The 13,737-nt window shown below is 39.2% G+C and overlaps 1 protein-coding gene across 6 annotated transcripts in view; it reads right to left on the bottom strand.

The window, feature by feature from the left end:
- Positions 1 to 13,737, bottom strand: part of BNC2 (basonuclin 2) — a 420,917-nt gene that overhangs the window by 18,368 nt on the left and 388,812 nt on the right. For 3 of the 6 annotated variants that reach the window (XM_027616818.1, XM_027616820.1, XM_027616822.1), the window contains one exon: positions 533 to 2,502. In XM_027616818.1, the coding sequence (XP_027472619.1) occupies positions 533 to 2,502 (1,970 nt within the window). Of the gene's footprint in view, positions 1 to 33; positions 100 to 532; positions 2,503 to 13,737 lie in introns of all 6 variants that reach the window. The other 3 variants (XM_027616816.1, XM_027616819.1, XM_027616821.1) reach the window with 2 other exon arrangements.

Genomic DNA, 13,737 nt, shown 5'->3' with positions numbered 1-13,737 from the left:
CTCATGTAAGAATGATAACATTTCTGGTTATACCTACGGAGATGCAGGCTGTCTCGATGTCCTGGACCTATGGTTCTTTCCATCCGTAAATTTCTGTTTCTATATTGGATAAATATGTGTGTATGAAGATAATATATTGATTTAATTAAAAAGCCACAAGGCAAAGCAGAAATATATATAACAGAAGCTGCGGCTTCTAAGTGAAGCTTCATGAGGAAGCAGGGAACTGTGTACATAGTTAACTTATTCACACCTAGATGCATGGGAAAACATACATACACACATACACAGAGCACAGAGAAAAATGGCGTGCATTACTGGGTAAGATGGCATATGATTCTGCATGCTTAATCATAACAAGCACCAACCGCAACAATCCTTCATGAGCATGGCAGCTTGGTTATCTCATGGTTACTGTGGACAATCTTTACAGTGCATCAAAAACATCTAAGTTGGATTTTTTTTAATGCTAAGTCCAACATGACTGGCACCCTCCACCCCCAGCAGGAGCAGCCAATGGAGATTTACTGACCTGTCTCTGCTTCGGCGAGAGGGGAAGGCAGCGTTGCAGCCAGCCACCGTGCAGACATGCATCTCTTTTAAGTGAACATTCCTGTAGTGGAGCTTCACACTGTAGGAGCTTTTGAAACTCTTCTTGCACACGTAACAGATTTTGGGGTCTGGGCTAGAACACAGGTCGCCTTCTGGGGAGAACTTTTGAGGGCTGCCATAATTCAGAGACGATGTAAAACTTTCATGCAGGGCTGCCATGCTGGCCCCCCCACCATTGTACAGTCCATACTGGCTCATGTAAAACATGTCGTATGTGGGGTCTGTGAATTCTTCCTTCACCTTGATGACATCCTGGTGAGAGGGCTCACTGTGGTTCTCATCAGGCCTCTCACTGCTCATCAGGACTTTTTCGCTCACTTCACTGTGAATGTGCTCATCCCCTTCCATGGACTCCTCGCCTAGTTTGGGCTCTGAAGACTCGGACTCATTCTCATAGTCCCGCTCAGGTTCTTGGTCCTCGGAAGTCATGCTGTCAGCCCTTCTTATTTCAGTCCTTGAAATGCACCGGGTCCTGCTATGTTTAGAAAAGTCCTTCACAGACATGCCTGGACTCATCTCCTCTTGGGAGTGGCAATGATTGTCATGGCTCACATCGTTGACCACAGCTGCACCATCATTGGGGTCGTCGTCTTCATCATCGAACTCATCAGCGGTATCAATGATCTCCTTCTCAATCTTCACAGGCATGCTGGACTTCCTGGGCTTCTTCTTGGGTGCCAAGTCGGCACTGGGCTCATGAGTGGCCATCATCACTACTGGTGCTGTGGGCTCAGAGGGTGGTGGGGGGTGCTGCTCTATGGTACCACTGGCTGGAATGATGGGACTGGTCGGGAGGGAGGTTGGAGGACTCACCATTTCCCCCGGAGTGAGTAAACTTCTATAAAATGGAGGAACTGGCTGTACAGTCTTTAGCCCAGAAAACACCAGCTGGCTAGGCAGAGGATTCTGTAAGACAGGGTCTAGTGGGGGAGTGGTAAAACCCATTGGGGGCCGGCCAGGACTTGTGAGTGTGAGATTTGATTTTGTACTTGCTATGACAGGGGTGGCAGCTCCTGATGTGGCCCGAATTAAATCTTTGTCTCGGTTATTTCGTAGCATGGGCATGTGAAGGCGAGGATTAGGGTTTGCACTGTGGCGATTCCGGCTTCGGAGGGAGCTAAAGACCATGTTGCAACCTTCGATGGTGCATCGGTGTTTGATCTTCAGGTGAACAGCATTATAATGAATTTTGAGAGTACCTTTGTCATAGAACGTCTTCCCACATGCGTTACAGAACACTCTTCCTTTCCTGGAGGCTGACCCCATCCTTCTCATCCGGTGAATCCGGAATGAGCTTTTTGGGTGTTCAGTTTTGGTCAGATCACTGACTGGGGCAGAATTCTGAATGGGGGATACGCAGGCTGGCTCGGTTTTGGGCTCCACATTAGTAATGCTGGTCAGGGCATTTCTATTGGGTGTCTGGTCATTCTTATAAGGTGTGGGAGATACTTCAGATTCACTGCTCTCATTGTATTCATTCTGGGTTGAAAGGCTTGGTTCCCGCAGCCTCAGTCCCGGTTGCTCTAACAGTAACCCATTTGGAGGCAATCCTAGCAGTGGGGCCGAGACTGGGTTTATGTACTGGAATGGAAGCAGAAACGCAAGGCTGTTGGGGATGTTTTCAAAGTGATGAATGCTGGAAGGGTTGCTGTTCTCTAGATGAGCAAGAAGGCTGGGACTCCGGGTGCGATTATTGCTCTCAATGAAAGTCCTTATGTCTGAGTCTGTCTTTGAAGATGGTACAGCTACGGCTTGCCCTTCTTTCTCCTGAATTGCCATCAGCTCTACAATGGACTTGGTTTCTCCAAACCGCAGAAACTGCTGAAGGGTGATGATTTCCTCTTCTCGAGACATGATGGCCCAGCGGTCCAGTACCTTGCCGGCAGCATCCTAGAGGCCACATCAAAGAAACAACAAACATAAACACAAAAACTTATTGATTGTGCAAAATTATTCAATGCAACTGAAGGTGCTCTGCCTGCTCATGAAACACTGAGAGTTACTGCAGAAAACACGCAAGCACCATTCAGAAAAGTCAACCCACAAAGCAAACTTTTCTGCCATGCAACTGCAGTAATTAGAGTCACAGAGAAACAGATTTTAGTTTAATGTCAAAGCAAACAAAATGTAGACCACTGGGGCTCTGTGATCTAACATGCCTTCACTACTGCTATTTTAACAACAATGGTCTATATAGAATGCAACTATTTAGCACATATTAGTATAAGACGTGAACTCTTGCTGTGCAACCCAGTAAAAATGCAAAAAATGGTACCTGAATCCGTATTAAGTAGTGACACCACAGGAAGGGATTAAGTACATTTTGTGAAATTTATCTCTTCGACACAAGCAGACATGATACTGGCTTCAATTCCTTTAAACAGGAGCTATTATACAACTTTCTGAATCAAAACGATGAAGAAAGGAGCTTTGCTCTCTGTGCCCCCATTACTAAACTGTATTTTTCTCTCTTTATCGGCTGTATTTTAGTGTCATTTACTAACAGACAATCTCATAAGGTAGAGTTAAGGAAAAACAGTGATTGTACTTTTCCTGAAAATTGACTGTAATCCTGGGATTCCAAGTTTGAGTTAGACTTTAAGTATTTGACTTTTTATGATCTTGTTATAAGTGACAGTTATAGATATTCAGAAAGTAAACATGTGATGGATTTAGATAGAATAAATGTGTAAAAATGTTGTCTCTTAACATCCTCCTCTGATAGCAAAGGGAGTCCACAGAGAATACACATCAGTAATCACCAGACTATGTGTTGTTAAATATACATTAAAAAGCATTTCACACTTTCATTTTTGCTAGTAACTATGAGATTTGCCTGGAGGTAGGACTTAAAAATCCTGCAATGTAATGTCAGGCAATCCATTTCAGCATGGGCTGGGAGAAATGTATTCAAATGCTTAAATAATGACTCCATCATTTTCTAGAGCACAGCTTCTTCCTAACCAGGATGGGAACTTTTGCAACCTCTGTGAATAATACTTGCCCCAACCTGCCTATCAATTTAAGAAAGCATAAAATCTTCTTAAAAAACAAAATTAGATACGTATTCATTACAAAGAGAAAAACCATAACGTTACAACGGAGAAACCTAGCAGACACCACCTTAACCAAGTAACCAAAGTCAACATCACCAGTGTTAAGCATCATCATTATCTTCTGATATATACTGAGAAGGGCACATCATCTTTTTCTTGCCAAAATATGTATAACCTCAATCTAAATCATGAGAAAACATAAGATAAACCAAAATTGAAGGACATTCTACAAAACAGCAGCTAGTACTCTTCAAAGTGTAAATGTCAGTAAAGATTTTTTAAAAAGGACCAGAGAATGGTTACAGATTGGAGAGGACCAAGAAAATAGGACAAATAAATGTGAGATTCTAGAGATACCAGACCAGAAAAAGACCCTTTAATGGGAAAACTCGCAAAATTTGAATAAAGTATCTAGATCAGTTAATAGTATGGTACCAACCTTAATTTCTTAGTTTCATCAACTGGGCTGTGTTTACATAGAATGTGTCATTAGGGGAAGCAGGATAAAGGGAACGATACTATTTTTGCAATGGAAAATTCTGTCTCATAGGCCATTTCTATTCAGCTTTGTGATATCAAATTCTCTCTGGACCACAACTGTATGGTCTGAACCAAGACAACTAGTTTGATTGTAAGGAGATACTTATCATTTATTTAAATTACTTTACAAAAAAGAAGCTCTAATATGTGCCATTCCTGATAAAGACTCACTCCAGCATTCTATTATTTTACATAAAGTATATGTGTGGTATGTGCATGTGGGTGTCCATTCCTACAAAAATTTTCCCTCTTTCATCTTGCAGATAACATGAGCCTTCAGATCAAATATCCTCATGCACCTATCTGCTCAGAATACTTATATAAAGATATGTATATATGGTGACTCTGGGTGATGCTGGAATCCTGCAACAGCCAGTTTTTAAAAAGTATCACTCAAAGCAATTGGTCTCCCTTACATGCTTTTTCTGGAATAGGGCAAAGCAAGGGGGAGTGTTGGGTATTGTAGGTAAACAGAGAAATAAATTGTGATTTTGTATAGATTATCTCATTTGAACCCCATAATAGCTTCCAGAGCTCAGCAAATGTGTAACAGATGAGGGGCCAAGGGTGAAAGAAAGGGGGATGGCTGGTTGAGGTAGCCAAGACGCTAACTTGGGGTCTCGGACTCGAATCCAGAAATTCTGACTCTAAGTTCATGGGTGTAATGACTGTTGTCCATAATGTCTTTTCCCAGGTGGGCACACTGAGTCTCTGACCATAAGGAATAGGACTTCTGCACAGGGCTGGTCTCTGGAGCGCTGTAATGTCCTCCTCTACACCGTTTTTCTTTTACCATCAAATCCATTCTCTTAATTGTACTTCTATGGAAGCTTTTACTGTGGATCGTTTCTCAGGCTGCAGTGCGACCTGAGCAGCACGCAGTCATTCCTTCCCAGGTAGCCGGCACCTAAGTCCGCATGTCGATAATGTACTTACACAGCTGGTGGCCTCTGGTATTAAAACAACCCTTAGAAACCATAGCAACTGATCAAACCCACCTGAGGCATCTCCTTTCCATCACCCTCCTATCTTGTCTCCCCCAGCAGAACACAGCAGTCCCATATGGTTTCTCTTTTCTCCTGGCCCGCCACAACGCCTGCTGCTCTTTCTAAAACCACTGCCTTTCAGACCTCTTTTAGTCCTGAGTAGCTGTCTCCGCTAAAATGGAACCGTTAGGTTAAACCACTTACTTCTGGTGGAAGAGGTCCAGGTAAGCAAGATTTAGAAATTTGCTGGTAGCCTGAATCATAAAAGAGAAGCTCCATTTATAGTGGTAAATGGAAACAGCGATTTACAGTTACATAGAAGGACAACATCACATCTTTGCAAACAAATGTACTTGGGAACAGGACAAACATCCACATTACCCACTCAAACTGGGCATCCAGGCAATATGAAGCGTCACAGATGTTCTTTCCAAAGAAGCCACCATTCATGTTTGATCAAGGGTATTTACAATCATCTTGCTCATAGAGAGAGCAACTGTAGAAAGAAACAAGTTGACTTTCTTATATAACATCATGGGTCTGCAAGCTCAATGCTAAGAATGACTATCGGTTTTAGCACATCCTTGGATAAACTGGTTGAATGGGATTTGGAAGTCACCAAAGGGGAAAAAGGAAGGCCCGGGTTCTTTTTTCCTGAAGATCTCAGTGACAGAGATAAGCATGCTCTGGTGCAGTGATTCTCAAAACAGTGGCTTGGGACTCCTGTGTTAAAGCAAGAATTTCCATGAGTGGTCTATATGCTATTCAAAAAAGACCGGTGTCAGTTTGTTGTTTTTTTTTTTAACCAGTCTGCAAATAATTGAGAGTAATCATTTAGAAGACTTTGAGACAATGTGACAACTGCTGCGGCAATGAAAAGTGTGATGATTTCTTTTTTATTAATTTCTTTTTATTTTATTTAAGTATTGGCTTAAAACTTAAGGGGGAGGTGGGGAGGGGGGAACTGGTCCTTCCTCACAGATAATTCGAGAAGTACAGATCTAAAATCTTGGCCCCCGTGCCATGTCAAATAAACCTTACCAGAGTGAATAAGAGCCATAGAAAGAGTTAGGCATTATCACAGAATAAACATTAATAAAACAAAAATTCAGTCTGGTAGACCAGTATGAATGTCCTGACTGTTGACCAACCCGTAATGGGACATGGGTCTTGTGCAGGAATAATAAACCACAGCAGATTGTGTAACTGGACTCTGGTCCTTCTCATTCCATTTTGTAGTCTGTGAGTCAGTTTCTTAAGGCTTTCCCATTTGTAACCAGAGTTCAGTGACCTTTAAACCTTTACATTGGGAATTGTTATTTACAAAATGAGGATCATAAGATTTACCCTGTTAAGTGGAATGCAAGGTATTATTATATGTATTGATTTCTTGTGAAATAACCAGCTATACTATTAATTAAAAGATGAGTAAGACCAAATAATCCTAACTTATAAACCAGTTTTACTGGGTTCAGAAAAAGTATAAAACACTTAAAATATTTACATGTAAGTATTTTAAATGAAAAGATTTCCTTTTATTATTTTGCTGGAACTGGTGATTATCACTCAAATCTGGCACCTGTTTCTGTATGGCTCTGCAGAGTGCTTTTTAAAAACCTTTTTTGTAGTAGAATCAACTGTCATGGTTTCAGTGGTTTTATTTAAGCCCTTTCTTCATGTTAAAATATAGTATATGACCCATAGTTTTCAGATCAGAGTAAGGTTGGTTGGTTTTTCTTAAGGGAAAGGGACAGTAGAGCAGGGAAGGATGTAAAGAGATAGAAGAGGGACCAGATAAGACACTTTGGGATAATTAGATTGTCAGGTGACCTCAAGCCCACAGACTCCTCAGTCCAAGAAACCCATCTGTGTTCATGGCAGGCCACAACCATGTCACAGTACAGAGGGAAAACAATGCCTTTCTTTCTGTCCACACATGTGAATGAGGGAGGAACAGTGAACACAGCAGAGATCTAGGACTCATTTGCTCTAGCATTATTCAAATTATTAAGAAATAAGCAAATAGCTTTTAGCTCTAAAAAAGGCAGAGAATAGTTTAATTTTCTATTCTTATTACATGAACTTCTTGTCAGTCAAATTTAAAGCACATATTTTTAAAAATCCTAAAATGATTAGCTAAAAATATTTCCTGTTTGATATAATTTTAAATCTTTTAATTAAATGATACTGAGCTATAGAGAATGCTGACCACCTAGAACAAAATCAAGAGTTTTATGAGATATACTTTTTGATTTCATGTCTAGATTTGAAGTGTGCTATCTTAAGAAATTATTCTAACATAACCATATTGGCAACTTATTTTCATGACCAGTTTCCCGTATTTTTTATCCTTCAGGTTTAATTCAAATATCAAGGCAAGAAGAACAGGGCTGGGTAGAAGGTAGAGAATTACCAAATTTCAAGACTAGGTAGCTTGGTACTACTCTATCAGGTAAAACTTAACAGTAATTGTAGAGTTAAAAATTGATGAGACAATGCTATGAATCATAAATTTTTACCGGGTTTTCTACATGTGTAAGTCTTAAAGGTAAACAAAGAATGGGAGAGCTATGTGCTAGAATTATCACTGAGCACTTAAAAAGAACAAACTAGTGATCCACAGTAAAAAAACATGGAGGACTCTCACAAGCATTAATGTAAAAATGAAAGAAATCAGACTCAAAAGACTACCTCTTACCATTCCAATCATGGAAATTCTGGGAAAGATAAGACCATAGAAACAGAAGGAAGATCAGTGGATGCCAGGGGGTGAGGGTAGGGGACAGGGGCTGACTGCAAAGAACACTGGGGAACTTTGTGGGGTGATGGAAATGTTCTATATCATGACTGTATCCATGTTTACATGAATATATACCAACTTAAAATTGGTACATTTCATTGTATGCAAAAATATACCTCAATGAAGTTGACTTAAAACATTAAATCATGCAAATTGCATGAAGTCACACTCAGAACTCAACATTCATAAATTTCCCTATTTATAGACCATCTTACTTGTTTCCTGCATTGTTTTGTGACCAGAATAACAAACATACACATCTCTCCCATCAGTAGGGTATGTACCATAATCCACCGTGACATGGGGAGTAAACATAAAAATTTCCTTTCTCTTTTTTTACCAAAAAGATGATTTTTTGCTAATATTTTATATGTGTCTTTACAGTAGTATGTTACTAATTTAGAAACAGCTTTACATATATTAGGATACAAGCTCATACATTTTTATTAACGGGGTGTGTAGTCATAAAAACCAGAGACTGCATCTCTACACAGCTAATACTGACGTGTGGCAGACATGTACTATGCACACGCACCTTCATGAACACTTTGGATGGTGTTGATGAGGAACTGTCAGCTAATTCACCTTAGCTTGCCTCTATCTGACTTTGTGCTGGACGCCTGGTTAGGTGGACATGTGTCAGGATGTGACCCAGAAATTAGGAAATATATCATCTAACTGCTGGGTCACCTCAGGAGCAAGCGATGGGCTCAGGCCATTATCTCAGATGATATGAACAGGGGCATTCCATCAACTTAACAGATGGGGTCTGCAAATGGAGAGATCATGGGTACCACTCGTGGGTGCAGAGGGCAGGCTCTGAGGACTGGAAGTAGCTGGAGTTTGCGGGAGATACTCCGTGGAAGGGAAGCCTTTGAATATTCCGTGTGGTTTAAGAAAAAATTATAGAAGTCATAAAACTTTCAGTCCTCTTTTGTCCCATTCTCCCACTAGTTACCTGTTTTAGAACTCAGATGGGTCCATATGTAACATGCAGATATTTCTGTTTAAACTGTCTTTCTAAAGTCAAGCCATTGTTAAAACTTTTCTCTTCAGCCAAAAGTTTAACTGGTCTGGGTGCTCTCCACTTACAACGGCCAATCCTCCCCCCACCCCGTCTTTTTGTTAATTTTTATCTATCTCTATAATTTATATGACTTGGCAATCCTAAGTGTGCATGGGTCAAAGTTTTGTGTGTCTATGTGCCTGCATGTGTGTGTATGTAAGCAGGCAAGAAGGGGAGAGGAACAAAATGCTAAAAGAAAAAAATTATTGAAAGTAATAGATTCTGGGAAGTACTTAGGGAAATTTTTTAAGCAATGTTGTGATAATTTCTGAGAAACACTTGAAATTATGTGGGAAAAGAACTTGGCATGCTTATTTGTTTTAGCAAATTTACATTTAAACAGATATTTCTTGGAGGGCACTGACTGAGAAAGATGCACCACTAGCATACACAATATATACTGGAGCAGTTTGGTTGTGTAAGTAAACAAAATTATACCATTCTTTAGTCACACAGAGCTCTTTTATGTGATTGTGCTTTTCCACTATTTTAGGCTAATGTTTCTAGGCCAGCTGAAACAACTGTAATATCTGTAGGCAGAATGAAACATACTCATTTATACCATGATTGCACCAAATGGTTCAAATTAGACCTGATTAAAAAAAAAAAAATCAACATTTGTTTTGGGTAATGAAAACCCTACTCAATTTCTATGTTTTAGAAATATGTATTTTACAGAATTTCTCCAGAACATCACTTTACCTTCAAAATATAAAGCTGACCAGTCATATCTTTGCTTCCTCTGCTCCTCTCTGGGACAGAGGTGTCCGATGAGAAAGAATCAACAGGGTGTGGCATAGAAAAGAAAAACTTCCAACTAATAATAATCAAGACTGTACTTTATTTGTTAATGTTTATCCACATGAACATCCCCTTTGGAAAACAAATATGCTTTCCTCATCAACTCAAGACCATCATTGTCATGAAATGAGCGTGCAAACATGAGAGCTGGGTATATTTTGGCTTGCTGTGATTACAGAAGCGGGTGATCAATTCAGTATGTCCAGATTATAAAAACCTTGACTTGAAATACCTTTCTGATTCTTCCTTTTTCTTCCCAAGGAGAAATGAATGCTACAGGAATATCCACCATTGGTTAGAATGCTAGAGCTCTCAGAGAACTGCATTACAGAATTTTCTGGCAAAAAGGAAAACCTTATTAGTCCTTGTTAGCAGACATGCTAACACTGAAGTCTCCTCTCCATAAATACTGCTTGCACATCGGGATTGGCTTTAAAAGATTTACTTATCACACAAGTTTCCGTGTACTGAAATATGCACACGTATATAGAGACATGACTACCATTCTTGGCTTACTCTTAGTGTACATGAACCTTATTATAAATCAGTATTATAACATTCAAAATGCTGGATTATGGAGAATGGTGGTATAGTGAGGTAAGGCATATTGAATTAATTGCAAAAAAAGGACAAAGTCAAGGAATGCCTCCCCTTGGATAGAACTGGAAGTTTGATGAGCATGGCCCTTGACTGGAGTTGGTAGCAGAAGAAAAAAGCAACATGGTAATTTTCTGTAATTTTAGGTACAGGTGTTGACATTTTTCAATATATCAATCTCTACACCCCTTCTCTGAGATCCACATTTGAAAATACTTTTCACCAAAAAAGGTATCTTTTAGGGGAAAAAAAATTATTCAAAAATTGAACAATACATCCTCCCAAACCAATCATCTCTCTAACCAAAATAACATTATCAAAATGCCAGGGCACTAGTTTCAAATGGTTCTTAAAATTTTTAAAACATATTGTTTGACTTTTGATAAAAAATTCATTTCACTATAGAGTGTTCTTCATTATGGACCAGATAAGAATATATAATTCATAGGAGACTATCACTTTTTTTCCCTTAGTAACAGTCTGTATAGCGTTTTTACTTTAAAAACTGTGATTATGATAGATCACTCCAGGGTTACAACACATTTAATCATAGAAGCTTCAGCTAAGCTCTATTAAAGGCCTGTCAGGATTTTTTCTTTGTACCCAGGAATTTTAGCTTGTCTAGCTTAAAACAAGCCATACGCATTTCCTCTATGGGCATTTGTTTGCAAATAAATAAAGCAGGTGCCTTGGTTTGCCATATAAAAAAAAATTCAGAGGAGTAAATTACTTTCTGTAATGTCTAGAATTGCACTTCAAAGATTCAAAAGTATTTTTCAAATTACCTAGCTCCATTGTAAATCAAACTTGAGAAACTTCTAAAGACATGATATATTTTAATGTTTAATAATAGTATCTTAGGAATCATTTAAGTTTCAAAATAGAGAATTTTAAACCCAGCTGATATTCTTAGCATACCAAACTCCAACATAAAACTACCCATGCGTGAGTCCTTAACGTAAGAGCAGAATATCTAACTCTGTACCTGTAGGCGAAAACAGAATTTGTATCTTAAAGTTTCAGATTTTTGATTCATTTAACATAACTTATACATAGTCAACCTTAGAGGGAAATAAAGAATGCAAGTGAATAACACCTAAGTTCTAGTCTTGGTTTTGCTAATGACCAGCTGTGTTGGCTGTCAGATCACCAATACCCAGCTTCGGCAATCTACACTAAAATTACAGAAAATTCCCATGTTGCTTTTTTAGTCAATCCAATGATCAGTTCAAGCGTAAACTTTGCCTGAAAACTAGGGAAACTGCTCAAAAAGTCCTAAGAGGCCATGGGAACCCCTCAAAATCCCATCAGTTATGGTTTGTGAGAATTCTGCAACCTGAGAATCAACCATTCCAAAATAAATGCTGTACCTCTATAAAGCTATAAGTAACTACCTGTGGTCTTCCAACAACCTTTGCAGTTCCAGGGAAGAGCAGTATTTGCATATAAGAACCTCCCTCCAGCTAAACCCTTTAAATAGGCACAAGTTATTCACTTGATCGTTCAGGACAGCAAAGGAGCAGTTTGAAATCCTCAGAGACGACACTTAGAAACAGGAGGATGGAGAGGGATGGTCCCCGAAAGTGGTCTTGTTTTCTTCTCCCCTCAGACATAAAGATAAAGCCCGAGTCCTAGGACAGCTATAAATCTGCTTGCTTTGCAATAAACAAGACTTACAAGATCCCCTTCTAACATTTTTGCTTTGAGGACGGCATTTTCTCATTTACCTTTCTTTCTATAACCAAAGTTCTGCCACTGGGTTTGTAGGAAGCCTCCATATATATCTAGGGGTTTGGCTGGGGCTTTACATACTTAAATATAAATGCTAAAGACCCTGGCATTTCCTGACGTGCTTTCCTATAATGTCTGACAAACAGCAAAAACATGGGGGCAAAAAAACTTTTTTCACAAGGAAGGTGATTTAACACATCAGGTAGGGGCCAAAACCTTGGGACAAATTCAAGGCCACAGGCTCTGAACTTTGACATTTTGTCTATGAAACCAAGATAACCCAATAGTGGTGTGTGATCAGAGATTCCAAAGCTTGAAAGGATGATTCTATTTTACATATTATACTTTGAATTACTCCACAACTGGAGATGATGGAACAACCCTAAGGAACTTTAACATATTCATTAGGATATGAGGGAGCAGGGGTAGAAAGGGACTGAACGCTCACTAAGCAGTATTCCATAGAACAGCGAGGACTGAGTATTCTATAAAACACACGGAGGACGGAGTGTGTGACTGAACAGAAAGATGGATTGGGAGATTTAACTTTGTTCTTCTCTGGGTATAAGAATGGCAGTAGGACACAAAGATTAATTTCCTGCTTTAGCATTCATCAGGGAACAACACATTATTACTTGTAACACATACACAAGGTTGTTGATGGATATACTTTCCTTTGATTGCTCAGATTAAATGTGTTTCTATAAAAGGTACCCCCACACACGTGTATGTATAATTATAAATCCACGTATGCATTAACAGTGTCTTTATATTTATAAGCAGCTATCAAAGTAGATATTACACATTTTATTTGGCCACGAAGTCGAGGGGATTTGGGGTTGGTGGCTGTCTGAACAGATACAGATCAAAAACAGAATAAGCAGAGTTAATAATCAATCTATGTTATTATAACAAAAAACTCAGAAGTTCAAAATAAAGGAGGGTAAGAGGAGGAAGCATGCATTACAGAGCGAGGTAATAACCGCGTCTGCATGCCTTAGTACTCTCCTGTCCCAGCAGTCTTGACTTTCTAAGCAGCCCACTTCTCCACATTAACGGTAGTCATTTGGAGAGCAGCAAACGTGCCATTAGAAGCACTTTTACAAGTGTATATTCATCCACCAATTAGCTTAATGTGGCCGCTTTCTGCATATTTTCTATCCAGGCTTGCACAAATCTTATTAATATTTCCCCCTAGCGCTTTGACAGATTACCTTGTCATTACGCATCCTGGAGCCTTTTAAACAATATGGGTAAACTACTGTTTGTGAGGTTAATGACAATTATCCCCTAATTACTGCATAAGTCACTCAGTCCACTTTATCTCATAGGCAGGGTTCTGCTCTGTGTATCTGCCATTGTGTCACTGTAAATGAATCTTGTATTGCTATGTTTGTCTGCCACTGCCTTGTAAATTATACTGACAGAAGAATGAACAAATTACTGCATGTCATCACTTAAATACTGATTCTGAAATTAAAAAAAAATGCTTCGACAGAGAGCCTCAATTGTGATTTTAGCAGATCACAATTAGTAAAAACATATTTA

The sequence above is a fragment of the Zalophus californianus genome, chromosome 13, assembly GCF_009762305.2.
Source record: "Zalophus californianus isolate mZalCal1 chromosome 13, mZalCal1.pri.v2, whole genome shotgun sequence".
Lineage (NCBI taxonomy): Eukaryota > Metazoa > Chordata > Mammalia > Carnivora > Otariidae > Zalophus > Zalophus californianus.
This window is presented reverse-complemented; position numbering and strand designations above follow the sequence as displayed.